Source organism: Corvus brachyrhynchos, unplaced genomic scaffold (assembly GCF_000691975.1).
Source record: "Corvus brachyrhynchos isolate BGI_N302 unplaced genomic scaffold, ASM69197v1 scaffold279, whole genome shotgun sequence".
NCBI lineage: Eukaryota > Metazoa > Chordata > Aves > Passeriformes > Corvidae > Corvus > Corvus brachyrhynchos.
The window spans coordinates 3,366,668-3,389,173 of NW_008246060.1; the positions used below are offsets into that span (position 1 = coordinate 3,366,668).

The 22,506-nt window shown below is 40.6% G+C and overlaps 2 protein-coding genes across 14 annotated transcripts in view; one reads left to right on the plus strand and one right to left on the minus strand.

Moving 5' to 3' along the window:
• Positions 1-12,266, plus strand: part of TMEM26 (transmembrane protein 26) — a 17,334-nt gene extending 5,068 nt beyond the window's left edge. Inside the window, exons 3-6 of one of the 2 annotated variants that reach the window (XM_008642764.2) lie at positions 4,381-4,494; positions 5,011-5,231; positions 6,249-6,325; positions 8,563-12,266. In XM_008642764.2, coding sequence (XP_008640986.1) covers positions 4,381-4,494; positions 5,011-5,231; positions 6,249-6,325; positions 8,563-8,978 — 828 coding nt within the window. In that variant the 3' untranslated portion in view covers positions 8,979-12,266. The remainder of the gene's footprint in view (positions 1-4,380; positions 4,495-5,010; positions 5,232-6,248; positions 6,326-8,562) is intronic. The other variant, XM_017746370.1, reaches the window with a different exon arrangement.
• The window catches only part of CUNH10orf107 (chromosome unknown C10orf107 homolog), a 260,433-nt gene that overhangs the window by 142,450 nt on the left and 95,477 nt on the right, over positions 1-22,506 (minus strand). The gene's annotated exons all lie outside the window — the stretch shown is intronic.

Sequence of the window (22,506 nt, forward strand, 5' to 3'; positions counted from 1 at the left end):
AGCAGGAATTTATTGTCTTCTTGTTTTCCCAAATCTCCTTAAACAGTTACAGACAGGTAATGTGGATATTGAGAACATTTGTCATAGTTAGATCTGGTCCAAGAAACAAGCTAATTCTGTAGTCAAAGGCAGCAGTTTATTTCCCAAAATGATGTTAGAACATGGCATACTTTGTTCTTATTGATATACTGCTACTGTGAATTAAAGAGGGAGTATATCAAGTTAACAGCTTATTTTATACCTGGAGAGATAGGATAGAGAGTTCTGGAAACACACAATCTAACAGATTCAAAAACAATACCTCCAGAAGGGGAGCAGCTTCCTAACAAATAATCTCAAACACAGCACCCAGACTAGTACAGTTCTCAATACTGAAGTAATCCTGGGATTTTCATTATTTAAATGCTAACAGAATGGGTGATTATGCAGTTGCTATATCCACACTTTTACTTTTACACTATGAAAACAGTGTGTGGTCTTTAAGGTGGTAGAACTTTGATCTCGTGTTCAATCTTTACCAGGAAGCATCAGCTGTTCGTGTCAGTGCTGTCACTTAAAGCAGGTGCTAATAGGCAGTCTCTCTTCCTGAAGACAGAGGCAATTCTGCCTGTGTACTGCAGAACTGGACATAAGTAACACCATTCATTTATCAAGGGTGAAATACTGGCTACATAGAAACTACTGCTCTGTGGTAATGTATTTGGGGATGAAATATATGTTATGGAGAGATGATAAACTCAATTGAACTGTACAGAGAGAAAGCATTGCTGTCTGCTGTCGAGAAAACTGAAACCATTTAATCCATAAAAAAACCCAAACATTCTTTCATAATAATGTACAGGATCTCAGGGCTCTGTTACCTTTTCAAATGCCTGGTGTGCCACTGCTACAGAAAGCAGTAACTGACCACCTTTTGCAGGGCTTACCTGACTACCAGGGCTGTAGTTGATACAGGCTTCCAGTCAGGAATGAGACAGATACTTGGTAAACCTTGTAATTATTTTTAACCACCTTAACCTGAACATTTTGAGGATATAGTAAATATTACTGTCCATTCCCTCACCCTCATTCTGAGGTAGAATTCTCTTACCAGCTAAAATTATAGCATAATGAACGCCTCAAAGTGATCTTTCATCTTTCACCATTCCTTCCTTGCCATACCCATTATATTCTTCAATCTGGAAAACAGCTTAGGCAACCTTTTCTTCGTGTTTTACATTCCAGCTTTCCTGTGTGAGCAAAATGAAGCAGTCAGGAGTGCTTTGAATTTCTGACATCACACGTGTTTCCATAGTGACAGCCTCACTGTTTGCAGCAAAGCACAGACAGCAAGCCAGGTACCTGTTGCTTGGCAGAGGGCCTGCTCCAGGGAAGGGCTAGACTCTTCCAAAATGTCCTCAGCTTCTATGCACATTAATAGGTTGAGGGTACTCCACTCGAATATTCAAGTGTCAATTTTACACCCCAATGCTGGCCCTGTTATGAAAAGTTAACCTATTTTATTTGATAATAATAGATTGTGAATAAGGTGCAAACAGAAACTGCCTGAATTAGTTTGGTGTTTCAGGTGTCCCCCATGCACTGGCAGTGAGCTTCTCTGCAGGCCACACACCGGGACATCAGCATGTCATGCAACAGCATTTCCATTTTGATTAGATGGTTTATGAATCAGGGGTATGTAAGCTTCATCTCAGAAGAAACAAAAAGAAGTAAGCCAAGCCAGAATCGATATAAAATGTGTACAGTTTCTTCCTATTTTATCTTTGCACAGAAAAAAAACTGAAAACAAAACCATTTTTATTTAGCTAGGTACACAGTCAATACCTAGGACTAACTGGGATCTAGTAGTAAAAAGGCAAACCATGTTTATCAAATGCCTGTGAAACAGTAAAACAATATTCACTTTCTCCTTGTCACATTCCCATTTAGTCACTGCTCATCCATAACTCGCTAGGTAAATATGCCTGGCACCAACAGTCCTATTTACATGCATATACATGACGTAAATAAAGGCTCTTCTCCAAATTTTCAAGTGAATCACTTCACAATCACCACTTAATAAATATTCAGAGAGGAACAAACCCAAACAAGATATGAACATACTTAAATGAAAAAAACAGGAGCCTACTTAAAGGACTGGCTTTGCAAATGCGGATTTCCATTTCCTGCCTGGAAGCAATTGGGAAGAGCTTGGCCCTGAGCATGCCATTCAGTCCAAGATCACGGAGCCTTGCTCTGAAATGGTAAGCCACTTCTCAGCTGGAAGTACTTACAAAAATGGCATAAAAGGAAAGACACCAACCAAAGACACCAATAATGTGAATTAATTTTCTTAGAGGTATTTCCTGCACCTTTGTGCCACTAGAACAAGAGAAAAAGAGCTCCCCTGCAAGCCATGGCATGGTTTCCTCTGCCTACCTCTAGCAGTTGAGCTGCTGAGTCCTGCAGCTCCTCAGACTTGGATGTGAAGTTCTGTACAGGTTCATGGCTGCTTTCCTCTTACCATGCCAGACCAGGCAAGGGGCCAGAGGGGGGAGCTTAAATGCAGACTTAATGACAAACCAAAGGCTGTCAGAGTCAGCCTTCCTTCTCCTGCACAGGTTAGTCATCCCTTTGCCCTACCCAGACTACTTGTTGATGTTCACTTCTTAGTATTCTGGGGTGGTTAGGACAGTTATGCAATATTTTTAGGTTGTGGTCTCCTCAGATGACTGTGTCACACGGCCTGTGGAAATAACTCAGAAAGCCTGACTTTGACCTTGTGGGTGAGTCACCATAGACTTTAGGGGTTTTCTGTAGGCAACAGATATAGATGCCTCTCCAGAGCACCAATTAAATTTCATTTCCAAAACATCCTCTGAACAAGCCATTTCTTCTCTCTCCTTTAGTTGAAGGGCAAACCCAGGGAGATTAGCCCTACAGGACTGTAGTCAGGCAGAGAGTACCAGCCCCTCCATCTCACTGTTTCCATGCCCAGAACTTTAGACTTCCCTCTTCCAAATGGAAATATCTTCCCCACATCTGTGTCAATCTTTCAAGACTCTCACACCCACTGTTCAAATAAGACAAGCCTTCAGCTTAAGACTCTTTACTGCCAACTCTAAAAGCAACAAGCACATTTTTTCCAGATTTTTCAAGTACAGGAAAATTATCTACCACAAGGTCAGTCAAGAGGCAGCATTTACCCAGATACTGAACAACATTATCAGAGACCAAGCAAAGTATCAAAGTAGAATCTGAAATTTGCTGGAAAATGTTTCTCTTATATTGGCAGGCTTTATGCTGAACACAGCTACTCAGTATGCTCTCAAACACATTCCAATTGTTGCAGAAAATCAGTCCCTGTGCAATAAAATGGTGGGGGGCCCAATGGAGAAATGCAAATCATCTGCAGTTCTCTGGCAAAAATAGGACAGGATAAAAGTCTTTAGTAACAGCATGGTTTGATTTTCTAATTAGCCTCTTTTTATTACAATGAAGAGAGATGTTAAGGGGTTGTTATGAAGACAGATTTTGGAGCCATGCCCCTCACAGTTGCTCCTGGGCCAGCCTTGGGTGTGAAGGTAGAAGGGCAGGACAGTGCTGCAGACAGAACATAGCCCTACCACTGGTTTACTGCAGTTGGAGTAACAGTATGTTTTAGCCAACACTCAATTTCCCAGATCACTGTGTTCTTGGAGAAAGTAAAAGCACCCTTTTTTCCATTTCAAAGGGATAGGCAACAATACAGCTCTATTTCTCTTAAATACTCCTTTATTTCACCTCTCACCTTATGAATTTCCTTACAAAATAAGGCACAGCAGGGGCAGGAGTTGTGGAGAATACAACCCAAATATCATACCCCAGCTTATTTTCAGCCTTGAGAGAAATCATACAGAAAAATGAAACAGTGACATTTTCAGAGAGCTTTTCCTGGATAGTAAAGAGAAGCAGATATTTTGAGAATAAATTTGAATATAGAGCCTGACCATGACCAGTTTTTACCTTATGTGACTGTTTTAACTAAAGAGAGACCATGTAGGGAACCCAGTAGCCAGTTTAGGAGAGCTGCAAGCAGATCACATTCAAAGGGTACAGAGTTAGCAGCACAGAGATGTCACCCACTCCATCGGCCTTTGCATTTGCATCCTCTTCTGCAGTACAACCCTGTACTTCCTCAGGAACCTACCAACACATCACTCTTGTCCTCGTGAGAGGAATTCTTCCTTTCTGAAGAAGAAGGGAATTCCATTAAGAGTGAGGGAGGACCTTTGTAAACATCAGATACCTTTAACAAATGAACCCTCTGCAGTTCAGCAAAACAGGACACTCTCAGCCATAGAGCACATCTGCTCCCTGTGTGGGATGTTTACACACGTGTCATGTTTTTATTCACAACAGTACTGTGGCAATGAGCCTGGGGCAGTTCAGGTGAATGTCAGCAACCAAGACTTCAATCAATCCAGAGACAGCAATTATGGAAGTGAGGGAACAGATCACCACATCATTCAGACGGTGGGACACCTTTTCCTGTTTCTAGTAGAGATCTTATGACAATTAGAGATAAGCACCTTGCAGAGTGAGTAAAACAAAAAAAAACCTCAAGAAATATATTATATATATTTGTACTTTGGAAAACCACATTGTGAAAATACAGCATGCTGCATACTCACTATTGTTGCCAAGACAAGTCTCTGTGTAAAGAAGAGATGCTCCTATCATTCTCTTGCAAATCTCAGCAACTGAATTTAGAAGGTGTCTGGGTAAAGATTCTGCAAAGGATAATGCTCAGCTGAAAAGTGAGAACAGGAGGAGTAGTACACAGAGATTTGATTTGAAAGATTTGATATTCATTATCCAAAGTTTGTATTAAAGTGCCTTTTTCAAACCAGGCCTGCCAGATGGAAATTATTTGCTCTCATACAATGTGAAAGAGAACAAAAGCAGGCTCAAGGACAAATACAGTCTCTGAAGGTACCTATAACATCAGTCTCCTGAAGTTACAGTATATTATTGTTGTCTTTTAAACAGGCTAAAGTCTTTGTCAACCAGCTCTCCACAATCTGTGAGACTGTATGGACACTGGCCCTCCACCAGACTTTTCTACTGCTACTAGTAGTTGGGAGATGGCTTCTCCCCATTGGAGTTGAAATCACCCGGGATCAATTGTCTCAGCTGCTTCTCATGTTTGTGGGAACAGCAGCAGATATACTTGAATTTGCTAGTGAAACCTTGGACATTGAGGATGTTCGGTAAGGATATTTTGCTGACGTAAATAACTTGCACAGTGCAAGATATTTGTGTGATGTGCAGTGTTCAGAGTGGTGGAACTGCGTTTCCCGTAGGAAACAGAAGGCTACGTTCAAGGGCTCTGTGTGCCTGCTCTTGCCTTTCCCTCTGTTGAAAGGCCTAAGTCCTGTGAGCTTTGTTAGGGATTACTCAAGTGTTGCCGGCAGAGAAGCATGTCACCTCATCACAATAAAAGAGAGCCAAACAAGCAGCCTAACTGCCAGGCAGCATCAGTTCTTATGGCTACAGGAGCTGAAACACTGGATACACAGTAAGCCTCCTTCAGGTTAATGAATCGCTTTAGATGGGCAAGGAAGCAACTAGAGCTGGCCTAAGTGATTCATTATCCAAGTTGCTCCTTTGGTTATCTCATATGTACTTCATGATAGAATGACAAAGTGTTCAAAGATAAGAAGAAGGGGAACAGCACAGTCTGGTGTGAATTTTCAACATTGTGATCTCTCCCAGAGGAAGTAAGCTCACCTCCCCCTCACGCTGCTGAGAGATAAGCTGTGAACATCCGTCATAAAGAAAGAGGCACAGAAGAGGTTCATCCTCTCAAACAAATACTATTTTATTTTTTGTAAATATCATAGCAATGCTTTTAGAGCCTTTTAGAGGAAAAGTATCCTTCCCACTTGGTAGAGAAGCTTCAGGCTTGCAAGGAACGTGTAATCCCTACAAGGGTAAAGATATCCCCTCTGAGCCATAGAGTCTATTCTCACATACTTATTATTATAACATTAGCTTCAGATATTTAGTGTAATTACACAGCTGGAACATGTAAGCCTTAACAGCAAATATTCCATACAAAAAGGTGCTTCTGTTTTCCTTAGCATTGCATCATAAAAGCACACATCAATCAATCACTGCTTCACTCACCCACCCTTCAAATGACATTCCAAACACTACAGGAAGCATTTTTGTGATCACATGAGGAAATTGCATCTTCATTGTTATCACGTTTTCCCTTCCCATAGGAAGAATTACGCTCTCATAAATTCAATTCTTGCTGTATGGACCTGGAGTATGTTACAGTTTCCACTCGATCTTGCAGGTTAGTACTTGCATGTAGACAAGAAAAGAAAAAAATGCTTTTAAGTTTTTGCTGGTACATCTTGTGGCTGTGCACACACTACAGGCTGTACCAAGGACTTCTGGTGGAGAGGAATCTATATGACAACAGCTTTTGAAGAAAGCCCATTGTGGTTTCTTTTGAGGAAACACTTGTTTCTGGCTAACCTCTGATCTCTCTGATAGAGCTCTACTTTCAGGAAAAGGAAAAAACGATTGCACTATTGTTTTACTCCAGTTGCCTGTTACTGCATTAAGCTTCACTATTTGAGTTCTCAAGTTAGATCTGGTCTATTATGGCTCAAATTTGGGTGGGTTACTAGACCCCACAGAGAGACAGGCAATTGTGAACAACAGAACAGCACAGCCAGAAGCACAGGAGAAATTACCTATTCACAGGAAACCTAAAGGACCATATGATGTTGGGACTCTAAATCTAAAAGGCCCAGCCATTCACCCAGCTCAGGGCTGTGTTTGTCCCTGGGCAGAAAGGGCTTCTCCATGTGCAAGAAAAACAATGAAAGCTGTCTGGATCGTCATCTGTTCCAACCATTTTGGTCTCCAATCACTACAAGTTTGCAACAACTACAGAAGTCCAAAAATGCATTATCCTCACTAGCATCTCATACAGAATAGATTTCTAGGCTGACACACTAACTAAAATAATAAATTAAAAATTCCTGGAATATTACTTTGTTCATTAGTCCTTTCTTAATGGACAATGCTAGGCTTTGTTTCCAACAGGGAAGTTATAAAAATACTTCAGCATTTCAGCTCAGCAGCTCACCTCCTAAAAAATCTGATGCAATCACATTTCAGATTTATCATAGCTAAAATTCCTGCTACTGGTAAAATATATTCTATTAAAGATGCACAGCACTCAGGTTTAAAAAACTCAACCAACCAAATAAAAAACATCCTATACACATCACCACCACCCAAATAAATTCAAATAGAACTTAATCTGTTCATTTTTTTTCTCTAGCTGTTGCTTTTCCACTTATTTAATTACATTTTCCAGTCAAAAATTAAATTACTGAACACACATTTTCCTGAAATTATTGGGGGTACAGTTTATTTTAGGCAGTTCTATACAGTTGCACAGATAGTACTTTTTGTTCAAGCATCAGAATGTTTACTCACACACCAAACATGACGTAAAAGAAATTTTTAGGCACTTATGATTAGATTACAGCAGTGCAGTTAGGACTATTAAACAGCAAAGGAACAGAAGCGTATTAAAAAATTAGCTGCTGCTGAAGCTTTGCCTAATGGATTCAGCAAATTTCTACATTTTACAACTCATTTTCCATTTGAGTCTCATCTGTTTCTTCCTCAACCCCAGCATTGACTCAAACAATAGAATTCTTTTGGCAAGTTGGAATGTTTGGTGGTTGTTACTGCATCACAAGTAGCGATGCTTTTTAAACCAATGAAATCTCCCTGTCCAAGAGACAGGTTAATTAAGCTTCGTGTATTTTCATAAGAGACAGCCATAGTTACCCCCACAAACCCTTCTGATGGTCCCTCTCCAGGCACTACACCATAGAGAGCATTTGAGCCCACCACCACCTTTACAGGCAAGGGGAACGCATGCATGCAAGTTCCAGCAGTTGTGTGAAATTGATGCCCACAAGGCTAAGAACAAGTTTACTGTGCCTTGAGCCTTACATGGCAGACAGAAACCTCATAATGCTCAATACTGCCTGGCACTGACAGGCCTTATTCTTACTATGACACATGAAAAAAAGCAATGGCTATCTGGTGAATCTTTTAAAAGCAAGGTCTTAGCCTGGAACAAAATGAAATGCTACAGCACTGGCTGTTCCTATTCAGCACAGTTGGTTTTTTTCTTAAGGATATATACTGCTCTGGCATGTTGATTAACCACAAAAAAAAAAAAAGCAAAAATCTGGGGAAGTTGTGAAGAATCATTAGGTGATTTTCTGCTTCTTGTTGTAGAAGTGTATAAATACTAGTATGTTTGAGAGATACAAAAGAGGAAGTGGTTTTTAGTCCTGTTTGCCAGACCACATAAGTGCCTCAGATGAGTTTAGTGTGTTTTGCTGAAAAACATCCCAGAAACTGGATGTGCTATATGTTGCATAGTTTACAGTTGAATGCATTTATAATCCAGGGTACCCTGTATTGTGAGTGCCCTTTAGGCCAACCCTGGCTCCCCTTCACGAAGTTGTTTTAACATAACTGTTCTACTTCCAGTACAGCATATTGGCTGCAAACCAAGCGCACCGGCCAGGCGGATTCCCAGCCTGCTGCTCTGCAGGTACAGCGCGGAACTCTGGAACATTGGGGTCAGCCTTTTCATACAGGACGGCCCCTTCTTCATTGTGCGTTCAATTCTGATGGGCCACTTCAGAATATTCAATCAGATGCTGGTATTTTTTACAGCTAAGAATATCTTAGTTGTTACTCTACAGTTGTATCGGCTGGCAGTGATAACGTTAGACTTCCGTGCTACCGTTCTGCAGAGGAGCAGGAAAGGAGAAGTCTGTTGCTGCCCATGTGAGCCTTATGAAGCTCGTGCTCATGCTACTGGTCACCAAGAGAACGAAATGAAAGAGTTTGTTGCTTTCCCTCCAAAAGAGGAATCCCAAGCTCCATCAGAAGATCACTGAGCCGTTATTGACTTGGAAGAGGTTGCATTTCCCGCAGTTTCTTCAGAAGGGCTTTGCCTGTTTCTATGATCAAATACACCTTGAGTGCCTAAGTGATCTTTTCCATCAAGAGAACGTTAATTTCTTCTAAATTGTAGGGGAACTTTCTCAAGAAAATTCATAGAAATGGGACTTTTTTTTAATCCATTTATATGGTGGGTTTTGACTAGTTCCGTATTATAGTACTCACAAGGATTTTGTAGCCATAGTTTGTAGTATCAAGAAAGGTTGGGAGCACTAACAAGATTGGTTATTACCATTGGTGGCACTGTGCTGACCTATGTACTTGCATGTATTCAAGTAGAAGGACAAGCCTGTCCTTGATGGGAAGCTCAAAACCATTGAGCTCTACTAGAATGGTTGGGCTATAGCTAGAGTGTGATGAACAGTATGTTCACTGTGCACAGGAGCAACTTCAGCATCAACAACTGTGTGGGCTTGTTACTGCTGTTACTGCGACATGGGAACGTTGTTCATTCCGGGAATTTAAGAAAACCTTCTTCAGATGTTACCTCATCTTTGGCTGGATTCAGTTAAGAACTATGCAACACCACGAAACTGCATACAAAAGACTCTTACGACCTGCATGGTCTGAATAACCTAAACCTTAACAAAACAAAAAAAGCAGTCCCCTGGATCATTAGAAGACAACTGCATTTGCTACAGGCATTTTCTACAGAGTTGCTTGCCTTTCTATTTCTATCTGTTAGAACACACACACAGAACACACATGGACAAAACCTCACCAAAATATTTGTAAATACTTCTTTTCCCTCTTGATTTTACTGTTCTTACAGTTGAGACCATTTTTTAAATGTCTCCATTTTGTATGATTTTTAAAAGTGGCCTGACCCAGACATATAGTCTCTCTAGAAAGAAGATGGCAGTGCTGCTCAAGGCAATCTAAGCCAAAGGATTCAGGCAGGCACTCCACGTTTCATAAAGCACCACATGCTCTCATGCAATAACCTGAGAGATTGTCTGGTCTGGTGAGTGTCATGATCCATTTTTAAGAAATGGCTAAAATTTATAATTTACTACTTTCACGTTTGGAGTGAACAACCTGGGCCCCAATTTCTCCCAAGAGCACACCTGAGATCTGTGTAAGACCATTGACTTTGCTGGACTTAGCTTAGAGAAGCTGAAAGTAAGATAAGTGATTTTTGAAAGTCTGCCTAAAACTTATATTCCCACAGAAAATGGCAGGTGCTTTTATAGATTTCTGCTTCCATTCTGAAAGAGACCAGAAAAGCATGTAGAGCGACCTAATTAAGGTAATTGCCCATATTAAAAATACCCAATTAAACCTTATTTTCTAAAGCCTCAGCTCTCTAAAACCAGGATCTGGTTTCAGGAATGAATAAAAGTGTTTCTACCATCACTGCAGCAGTCATATACTTATTTATCCACAGCCTGATAAGCAACCACACATCTATTCTTTGAAAGATGAACCTGTTTTAAAAAAGTCCAAACACCAAAGATACGAGCATGTTTATACTTGTGAGTTCTTACTGTACTATGCAGGATAAGACCCTTCCATTATGAAAGAAGAAAATGCACAGCCATAAGGAAGTATCATATATTTCACAGCCCTTCCTACCATTTATACAGCAGTAATAATGTGCAACACTTCCTTCTCTCCTTATTTTCAGCCTTTTTCCAGTAGCAATTTTAAAAAGCCAATCACTACTTCCATGGTGGTGTGAGTTAGACATATGGAGAGTGGAATGCAACTTCATTTAGGATTTTAATTCAAGTCTAGAGGTAAAAAAGTGACAGCTCTGATGATGAGCTGTGCTGTCTAAAACCTTTCACACTGGGATGAATTTAGAATCAGTTGGTAGAACCACAACACAGCTCTTCCTTGTGGTTGCAAGCCGGGACTACTTGTATTCATTTTGAGTTTACCACTTGCTGATATAGTAATTATCCTGTTAAAAGGATCACTGCTAATTAATTTGGAGTGTACTGAGCTTGCTGGAACATCATTCTAAATTCATCAGCACAAGAATTGCAGGATGTACTTTTTTTAAACTCGCTATCTATTTAAAGTCTTCGTTCAGCAACAAACTGCCTACTAGACTCAGCCTGCAGCAAATGCAAGATCCCCTGGGGTCATCAGCACAGAGACTGGTTACAGCAGAAATATTTCCCAGCAAACTCTATTTCCTGGTCTTCCGGCTGTTCAATTTTAAACAGAGTAAAGCTTCTAATCACATTTATGGTGTTAGAACTGTCCAGTGTTAGGTGGTTACAACAAGATCCCATCCTCTTTCACTCACAGACAAAATAGGCTAGATCCTCTTCACACTTACAATAGAATAGATTTGGACTTCCCTTTTCCTCCCTGCTATTGCAGTGATGGCAGTCAGATTGCTTAAAACCAAAAGAGAGCCCAAACTGACAAAGCAGTAGTATAAATTCCCAGTTGGGTACAGAGAGGAATCACATATACAAGGTAGCAGGAGTGGCATGCAGTTCCCTCTATTACACCGAGAAGCCTGGAAATGGCAATTAAGAAGTCTAGTAACTTATATGTTTTGGGCAGAGCAGCAAACCTCAGTTGCAAGCCCTCCTCAGTTTCCTGTTGCAAATGTTTGGAGCAGGACAGCAGCTCTGCATTTTGCAGCAGGCTGCTGGAGGCAGCTGAAGCAGCAGCTGCCTGTGGGGAGTCTTCATGCCATCCCAAAGCCTTCCAAAGCTCTGCACTAGGCAAGAGGTAGAATGATCTGCCAGCACCTGTGGTGTACCCAAAGAAGTCACACTTGCTCTACAGGAAAAGCTGCAGTAAACCTTCAGATGCGGAAAATTCAAGCCTCCAAAATGGAAGAATTTCAGAACATTTATCTTAACCATTATTTACTTGAGTCAGGAGAACACAATACTAAATCTGTTCTGCAAATAGATATCTGGCCATTTACTGTTATTTATTCTGGTTGGTTTTGCCTTGTCCTTTTAGATTATTCCATATTAAACCTCACTAAAATGTTTTGCCACTTGTCTTTTCCTGAGCTAGAATGTCTTCCTCCTTTTCTTTGGACATTGGTTCAAATAAGATCATAGCCCTGAGCAAGAAAAACAAACAACAGCGATGATTTTATTGCATTCCTGTTGGTATTTGTACTGTACTAAGTTCTCTGTGACCATGTGGAAATGGAAGAAAATGTGCAATTACTTTTTAAAAATTCCAACAGCATTTTGCAAATAAAAGGCAGTTACCTCAGGCATAGCTGCCAATTTATTATGTGAGAGCTGACTGTTATATGTTCCTATTAATTATATCTTCCACATGCTGCTTTTCCTTTCCATGCTCCGTAAGTTAATTACTTAGGCCAGATTCTGACTGCTGCCATTGCTTTGAAAACCCACAGCAACTGCAGCTAATTTCACTCTATTCTGGATAGGTTCTTCTTTATTCAGAGCCTTTGCCTCCAAGTATGCAAGTCACAGTGCAATCCCCAAGAGGATGTGTTTAATACTTGCACACGGGAGGCATTTTAAATACACACACAAATATATATGTGCATTTAGATACCCTCACACACACCTGGCAGTGCCCAATATACACCTTTTATTTCTGTAGCAATCTGTGAGACTGCCAATAAGAACATTCTGCAGATGCCTCTAAAACACTTACAAAAAAACCCTAAGCATTACAAGTATCTTGACACTTAAATACTAAACATACCATACTCTGAACAACATACTAATTAAAAAATTAAAAATTAGGTTCCCTGGGAAATATTCTTTCCATGCAGATTTCCTCAGTTGAATGAAATGTACCAAATCATTATTTTCCCCTCAAAAATAAAGTTTTTTAGGTGAGCATTAGAACATAACACCAGCACAAGGTGTTTAAAACTGCACAAGGCTGTTTCTCTGATGCTGTATCAATAGAAAATAGGGAAGCTTTGAAATCAGCAGGTTGGAGAGTCCCTGGCCTTGGAGAGTCTTAGGATTCAATTTTCCACTTTTTTCACACTCTTATATGAGGAAGGAAGTCTATCCTTCCTTATGAGAGGAAAGAAAGCATCATTCCTAATCTGTAATTGTGAGGCAACAAAAACAGGTGACAGTGGCAAAAGAAGCAGAGATGTTTGCCCAAGACTGGTCATTTCACCAGCAGGGAAATACAGCAGTACAGACTCCTGATGGAACAGATACTAATGACTGAGCTAACCACACATGAGCTGTGTTCTGAAAACCTTTCCTGGCTCTTCAGAGCCAGCACAGGAAGGGTTCTCAACAGGCAGTTCCACTCCAATTTCTCCAGCAAGGTGCTAAGACAGGAATTCCAGCGATCCCAAGTCTGTCTTGAAGGTAACCCTAAAATCCTCTGTGCAAACTTCCTAATTTGGTCTCCTTTGGGTTGTGTCTTTTCCCTTCAGATTGGGCAAAAGGAGTGGGAGTGAAAGCAGTGTAACTATAAAAAACCCTTCATTTGTCAACCTAAACCCTTACCTCACCCTCTACATACTGCTCTCTGCTCATCCACATTTCCGCCTGCTTTCTGGGCCCGCTTTCCAGATCTCAGCACACAGACAAAACATGCTAAACACTGCACCTCCCACTGCTGCCTGTGAAAGTCTTTACGAAAGCACACAAGAATTCAGGCCAAAGATTAAGAAGAGCCAAGCCTATTTCTTCCTGTTAAAGATGAAAGCTATCTACAGCTGCCAAAGCATTTCCTCCATTTGTTTGTCGCCTACTACAGGGAGAAGAATCTCTTCCTGAGTAGTGTCTCTGTGAAGGACTAACTTACTGAAACAGCAGCATCACTTCCTGCAGCCCTGTGGATTATTATCTCTTTCAAACTAGTGTCAGGTCACACAAAGTTTGAAATGAGACTGTCAGGCTGTAGGTGAAGATAATAGAGTTGAAGGGTGGTACAATATAAAAAGTGATGCCCTAACCTAGCATTTCTAATTTTGGGAGATGGGAAACACCTCCAAGCCAAGTAAAGCAGGTCTGCATGAATAGCATCTGTAATAGCAGCTTGGAAGACCTGAACTAAAAATTGCTCTAAAATCTTCAGTCTCCTACACATCTAACTAATATTACCCTAAAATAATCATACAGAATGAGTATAATCACAACTAACACCTAGGCCTCACTGAAGACGCCAGAAGAACGTTAGACTAGATTTACAGTGTAAAAAAAACTGGCTGAGTGTTGCTGTTCTTTCATTTTATATTATTCTGAATAAACTGATGCTTCACATTTGAAGAATGTGTTGGGCTTAATTTTATCTGACATCCTGCCTAAGTGCTTCACAATTTCAGTCCCCTGATAGAATTCACAAAAAGCTTGTCTTTCACAACAAACTTGGTAGAAGCCTTGTTGGAGCATCTTTCAGGATTGCAAGAGACAATAGTATGCTCAGCAACCGCAGCACATGAACCGAGACAGCTGTCAGACACTGTAACTCACTGCAGGCCTAATCCTGCCTTCAGTAGGCATTCACAGTGCCACTGCTGAAGAGCAGTAGTGTGTCTGTAGTATTACTAGAGAAACAAAGACAGGGGTCATTTTCTCAGGCAACCAATTAGAACATTCAAAAAGCACTTTTCAAAAAGATTTATCACAACTGCCAAACTAAAACATTTTACTCATTAGAGGTCAGCTCTGAAGCTGTTAGAGTTCTCCCTCACTCTGGGAGGAGGCTTTCTTCTTGTTCCTTCTCCATCCAGATTTCACATTGAGGTGAAATCTAGTTGTCCTAATCCAGTTACAAACCAATACAAGTTAACATCCTGTCTTAGGAGCTGCATATCAAGTCTAACTTAAAATTTAAGCTCCATTGTGGCAGAAAAGAAAAAGTTATTTTGTGTTCTAATCCAAGGAATACTAATTCATTTAAAAAACTCTTACATGCAGAAAAAGGAGAGAATTCATAAGTAAGATTTGCCACAGGGGTAGCCTGGAGCCATATGCCAGCAAGTTATTCTGCTTATATATTATGAGAATTTTTATCCATCTAATCAATAAGAAATGAGTAGTTACTATGGCAATTTCTACACTACAAGGTACTTGTGCTGCAGTAGAGTATGTTCTAGAAGGAAAAATACACTTGCCACTCTGTTATGTAAATTTTTGCACCTTTTACAGTGTTGCAGTACAGTGTGTAAGCTCGAGAACAGTGAGAAGGACAAGGTGAGAAGAATAAGATGAGTTAAAATATAGTGGTGGTTATAAAGGATGGCTTGGGAATTCTTAAGTGACAGTAACAGATACCAGGTTAGAGCAATTCACAAACATTCAAACAAATCAAGCAGCAATTTTGCAGATCTTTATTTGAAATCATGTATAATGAAACTAAGATTTCACTACTGCATTTCCTTGTGATTACCTTCCTCCAAGTTTAACTAACGGGGCTAGAGAGTAGTCTCCCTTATGCAACCATCAATTCATACTAATATTGCTTTCAGAGGATAGCAATACACTGCAGTAGCCTGATCACAACGGATGTATTCCTTTAGAGCACAATACTAAATAACCCTGTAGGGACTGCTGACACTTACAGAGAACAAGCATAAAAATTCAATCTCAAAATACAGAATACTGTAAGAGGACCATAGGGTTCTTCTAAAGGTTTGAAAATAATTGATCCCAATCATCTTTATGAAATACATGGAGAAAATACATATGCCTCACATAAAATTTTATCACAATTCCATCACCTTATATTTTGCAGTTTTAATTTTCCCCCTACACTTCTTCAAGATATCCTTTTTCAGGAAATAGAATAAATGGGAAGTGACAAAGGCTGAGGAGAACCCTAGACCCTACAGAGGCAGGCAGTTCCCTGCGAGAGCTCAGACAGGGACAGATGCCATGGCTGCACACAGAGACAAATTAAAGCTCACCACAACTGCTGAAGATGGGCCAATGATTGTAGCACAAACCTGTCGCAAAACAGGGTTGGGAGAGAAGCCTGGTTAATTAGCATGTGGACAACTTCACATGGGAGAAACAGCCCTACATGAATGCAGGGGTCTAAGGATACTTAGATGCCCAATTTCCAAATGAACAGTGCTGAGAACTTAAAGCTTATATGACTAAAGGTACTGGGTTCTTTTCCACAGGATTCACATGCAACTGTATTTTCACTCATATAATATTACTAACTCTAAAGTTACACTATAAAGAAACACTAATTCCTATATCAGAAGGCTCTGGGATTCCCTGTAGTAACAAAGACATACCCCAAAACCTCACAGATAGATCAGAATTAAAAGAAGCAGGAAGTATAACCCACAGTATCATGTAGGTTCAAAAGAGATCTTTGAAGTGGGACAATGCCTTTGAAATCTGAGGAGAATTGACTAAGGAGAGACCCTACAGCAAAAGATGATAAACTTAGACAAACCTTGTGAAGGCTGTAAAGTCAAATGATAGTTGTCTATCACAGGCCAAGCAAACACTGAGGTAATGGATAAACATGCAGACAGAAATCCAAGTCTCTAGCACTGCACAAAGGAAAAGCTGTTATATTAGACGGGCTGCCTAGTGAGCTTACCCTACACACACCATTGTGAAGGAGCATACTGAGAGGCTGGGCTGCTTCTGGAGAAGACATTCAACCTTCACGGTCTGCCTGCAGCTTATGTATCACAATAACCAACATTTAGCCACTTGAAATTAAGACTGTGTCCGGATATAGTTTTCTAGGCCTCTGGAAAGGATTCACAATTGGACAAGAAGAGTGTTTAAAAGGGCTCTTTGTTGTCTTCCAACTGTGTTACCTCAACAGCACACCCATCAGATGATTTCAAGCCCATTTCCTTATTAAAAAGGACCAGCTACATCACTTTTTCCACTGCAGAAAGAGGGCATGAAACACAAGAGGTAGACTGGCCTAGAGACAGTCAACATCATAAAACTAGACTTGGAAAAGTCTTTATTCTCACCTCTTGGAAGTTTACTGAGGTCCTTAAAGCCACAGAGCAATTCCTCAGAAAATACCATGTGACACAGCTACCAATATCCTAGTCAGAAGTTACAGTATTTCCCTTCAGTTCATTTAGCTGGATATAGGAAATAACATCCTTCTGAAATTAAGAAGGACATAGAAGAGAAGATTTTTATTCTTTCTTCCAGAAAAACATTAAGGCTTGTGTTTTAAAGGTCTGTGTCTGTAGATGGAATATTGTACATGAAGCCTCTTAATTTGAGACCTCCTTTAAAAAAATTCTTCAGCTGATGACATTTTAATTTGCACCAAATATTTTTGTGTCTTCCTCCACACTGCTCATCCTAGACAGAACTTTGTTAGAGCAAGTTGTCCTTTTAGCCAGCTCTGCAGCCAAGGTTCCCTTTAAAGCAGTGAAAATGGAAAAACACATGGCCTGTAAGGAAACACAACAGGAACTGACTACACATCTAAGCTACCTCTTGAGAAGTGGCTTTTCCATGGAAGTGTTTCCAATAACGAACTTCAGCAAATTTCCATTTTGCTATTTAAAGGGCCTGGCACTGTAGCTACAACAGATGTGCCATAACACCAACTATTCACATCACATGAAAACCAAACCTGTGTAGAAAAGCAACTTCATTGTGCTTCACTGAGAAAACTGGTGCCTACTAGGAACTAGAAAAAGCAGTATTTTCCCCACAGAATGGTTAGGTCTTAAAAGAAAAGGTCTGAAGCAGATCAGCCACTCTAGGATCTCCAACAGTATAGCCAAGACAGAGCATAAAACATGTCCTGTGGTTATAAAACACCATGAGCTCTCCACTTTTAGTATTTTTCACTCCCTACCTTCCCATGATCTAATTTCTATTGTGTAATGTCCTATTTATAGACTTCAGGAGCTCTTCTGGTTACTTTGTCACCAGAAACAATTGCTTCTGCTTGCACTACGTCCTTACCTCAGATTTATACTGCCCTCACAGTCTCTAGAAAAAACAAAACAATTGACAACCCAACCCCACAAGAGATAACCCACAGTTTTCCAGTGTGGTGAGGAGTTAGCAACACAGCTATCATAAGCAGCTTGCAAGATCACAGGTCTAAGCAGAAGCAAAGACAATATTAAACATTACACTCAAATTAGAGCATGAAGGGATTTACCCTAGGATGAGTCACTCATAACAGTTTAATGGAAAGTAGGATCTTGCTCTGTACAAGCATTCAAAAAAGAAAACAGATTTAAAAAACAGAAGAAAAAAAGAAGTCCTTCATTGAGGCATAGTGGCAGGAAGAGTAGTTAATTCTCTTCATTCTACCTTTCTTCTTTGTCCTGTGAGATCACTTTCATCCCCTTGCTCCTACACAGCTTGGTTCCAAGGAGCTGCATGGATAAGGACCCCCCGTTACTACTTTTCTGAAAGATAGGTCTCAAAATACAAAAAACCTTAAAACAGAAGTGAGTGAATCCCACTGCATTTCCCTGCAGTTGGGAACACTAGTTAAAGGCAACAGAAGATGCTGTACAGGCACCCTTGTCCTGGTGGAATGCAGTGTTACTGTAACTGGAGAGACTGCTTTGTTGGGAGAAGCAAATAGTCACATGGACATGGAAAAAGGGATAGCACCACAGGGAGATTCACTCAGCTACATACAAAAGCATGCAGCTAAACCCTCTGCCCGCACATTTCAAGCAAACAGTGAGGGACCACGTCTTCATCAAAAGCTTAGTAACATTTCAGATAAAATTAAATGTCGTTTGGAAGTACTTTACTTATACATAAAACTATTGAAATGAGGCCACAGGCACAGGGAGGAAAGCAGGGAGAGCAGAAGGGTACTCAGTTAGAAGCAGGGCATGCATTTACACCTTACTCTGGGGCAGGCAGAGATCCTGGTTAACCCCAGTGTTACCACAATCAAATGCTTCCTGTAAAAACTTTGACACAATTTTGCACAGGTATGGAATAACATAATCTCTTCACACCACACACCTTCCATGCAGTAAAAGACAGGCAGGATTCATCACTTGTACTTATGATACCCTTGCTTTCAATTGTCCTGTAAATAGGAAACTTGCTGATAATTCTTCAGGACAGACTCAAAAAAGGGGTTACCTTCCTCTCTACTGCATTCAAGATACAAATGAATCCTCCTAAATCAGCCAACTTAGCAAACAGTGAACTACTGCTTGGTCTTCCCTTCTCCTTACTGTGGGACTATAGATGTTATGATTAACATCTTTCTGAGTCTGCCTTGGCCAAAGGCATAGGAAAAGTTTACAAAACAACCAGCTTCTGAATTCATAACTTTATTATCAACACAGGAGAGCAGAAAACATTCTTACCACATCAAGGCAGTTCACTTCGAGCCCGAGAATACACAAAAACACATAAGAACCGAATCTAATCTAATTCCCAACCTGCAACAAGAAGTTTATACCCTCCCAGCTGCCAGTTCACTAAGCCCCTCCCTTTCTCCTTGCAGCTCCCGGGGCTCACCTGGGGGCAGTTGGCAGCTCCGTGATTCAATTCAGCAGAAAACCAAGCAGCACAGGCAGGGGAAAGGAGGCGCTGTGCGTTGCTGCATATACTCAGCTGTATTGCCTTACTGCCTGATGGATGACAAGTCACATAACCTAACTGGAAAGAACCAGATCAGGAAACTTTTTCTATACTTATCTGTTGAACAACGAGGCTTGCATTTAGTGGATCATTAGTGGCTTGAAGCTCTCTTTTCTCTATTGCTGACTCCCACAATATGACAGGAAGATTATCCAAGGCTATCACTGTCCAGTGCATAACAGAACAAAACAGCAGAAAGCTCTTCAGATTTGCTTTCACTTGGACAGCGTCCCAGGAAGGACAAACAGCAGTGGCTGGATTATTTTCTGGTTTAAGTGGAACAAGTCAATTCAAAATAGGTGCTTACAACTGGAACAAGAGACTATGAGACACTGATGAGAAATGGAGTAGAGGACTGACCAAAGAGAAATGGACCATTTCCCCAAGTAGAAAACGGCACTTCTGCCAGTTTTCCATTGTCTTCTCCATGTCTCTGTATTCCCTTAATAAAAAAGAGGATTGGGATCCCGCATGGTAATGACAGTGAAGACCTCTTTGGCCTCATCCACTTTGGGCTCTGATTGCATCCAAATATGTCTGGAAAAAGGATTAACTAGCACTTCCAGGCTGGCTTGTGGGCAGAAGGAAAAAAAATGCATTGCATTACCATTTTAGAGACAGGTCTGAGACTTCAGAGAGTTTTTCTACAGTGACTTACGGTCCCCACTTTTCTTCGGCAGTTTTACAAGATACAGAGTTCTTTAGGGCTCCATAGGTTGCCTGAATATCAAGTGATTCATCTAGTTTTCTATTTGTCTATATTCATGTTTTCAGCCACAGTGAGAGTAAGACAATAGAGGCTGGATATGAAGAGCACAAACACAGCTGTGTAGTCAGGCTCTTCTAAAATCATCCCAGTCTGTCAGGCCATAGGTCCAGAACAGTCAGTAGTGGACAGTTTCTGATTAATGCTGCCCTATGACTACAACAGCATATCAAGTGGCCCCTCATGTTTGGATAAACATGAGTTTTGCTGAAAATCAATGATAATTTCTGACAGTCATTAATTATATAAAGGACAGGGTGTTGTGCCTCTCAGCCACCAACTTCTCTGGTTCTGACAGACTTTGATATTATAATTATCTTTATTCATCTCTGCAAATAGACCACTCTTCATTCAGAGACTACAGATTTTTTGCACAATTTCTTCATACACTCGGGTTTCAAGAAATGGATCTGTCATTTATTGTGCTTAATCTGTCAATTAATCAAAATTCCTTTGTATTGCAATATACTGAACCAAGATTTAGCACATCCCCAGTCTCACTGTGACTGTTATCACAGAAGACCAAGTCCAGGCCTGGGCCCCCAGTGTTCAGTAAACTACAAGTGCAAATAAAAAAGTGTTGTTATTCCTTCTCCTGACCCTCTACCAGCAAGCAGTCTTCCAATCTGTTACAAGCATGCCAGCAGAAATGCTTGTTGAAGTGCTGTACACAATGGTAACTGCATCTGCTCCATTCCAGAGCACAGAACTTCATCTGCAGACCCAGGTGACCAAAGGGAGGGAGCCTGGGGGAGAGCCTGGCAGCCAAACATGTGAGTCTCTGTACCTCTTGGTTCACTTGTTAGAAGGCTACGAGATCCAGTGTGAAGCACAGCAGAGCAATGCTAAATAGAAACTGCCTCAGTGGTTTCCAGAGCATGATGGGATCAGACCTGTTACAACTCACAGCCAATCATGGTTATACACCTTCCTCAAATTCTTTGCAGAAAAAAAATGGCAACCCCTCAGGTTAGCTGACAGCCACGAGGACCTCTGCCTATCATTCCATGTATCACTCTCGATTTGTTCAAGCTGACTGTCAAAGATTCATGCAGTATCCAAGATGACTCATTAATTGCTTTCCAAACGTTTCCAACATTAGTTTTCTGTGAGAAAGAATGTGTGAACAATCTTCATCTAAGTGAGCTGAACTAAAAAGCAATGTAGTTATTAGTAAAAGTAGCAAAGCGTCATGATAAGACACTTATCTCATTTAGAACATGAGATTACATCAACCACCATACCATTTGCACCTAAAAACCAGCAATGTAATGCAGCTCAAGTCAGCATACACATAAATCTAAATGTGGCTAATCACATTAGTCTGTCCACACAAAATGAAATTACCTATGACTAATACTAACACAGATGAAACTGAGTACAATTATTTGTAGTGCAATATGAGCATCTCTCTGGGCTGCACTCAGTTTCTCACTGGTTTGGAAGTGAGGATGGTAAGAAAAATAGGACCCTTATGCTCAGCAAGGCTGAAAGCTCAGCAAGCACACACAGTAAGAAATTATTTTGCCAAAAGACAAATTGTTCAATATTTTGCAAATATTGTTTTGCCCCCTGAAGGACAGTTATTTGGTTTGATACATTCCCATGATCTCCAGGGAACTACACAGAAACAAAGGTGCAGATAAAGACAGAGAGAACAGTAATGAAGTCAGATGTCCTGTGGTGCTTTCAGGTCACAAAGTAACTACTTCTAGCAGCATTTTACTTAGTAGAGATAGACACAGCTCAGAAGTAGAAAATTGGAGATGTCTGTGAAAAGGCCTAAAAAAGCTGTGACAATTGACACCATCCAAGTGTGTGGCTGAACATCCAACCATGCCCTCATTAAAAACTTCAGGTAAAGGCTACCAGGTGCATTTCCTAGAGGTGAATATTTCAGGTAGAGGGACAGATACCAAGTGGTTACAAAGATCTAATGCTTCCTGAACACACATCAGTACCACTGTGGGAAATTGCTTTGTAGGGAAGGAGTATCCCCAGCTAGTCATGCATTGTGGTGCTGGGGATATTAGTGACTACCTTAGGATGTGTGAGTAAAAAATTATGATTTTTCTACCTGTAGGTATTAAAGAAAGAAAAAAGTTTCCCAGCCTCCTCATTATAACACACAGGAAGTACAATTTGATGCCACATATATTACCCACATAAAGTAGCCTTTGGAAGTAACCA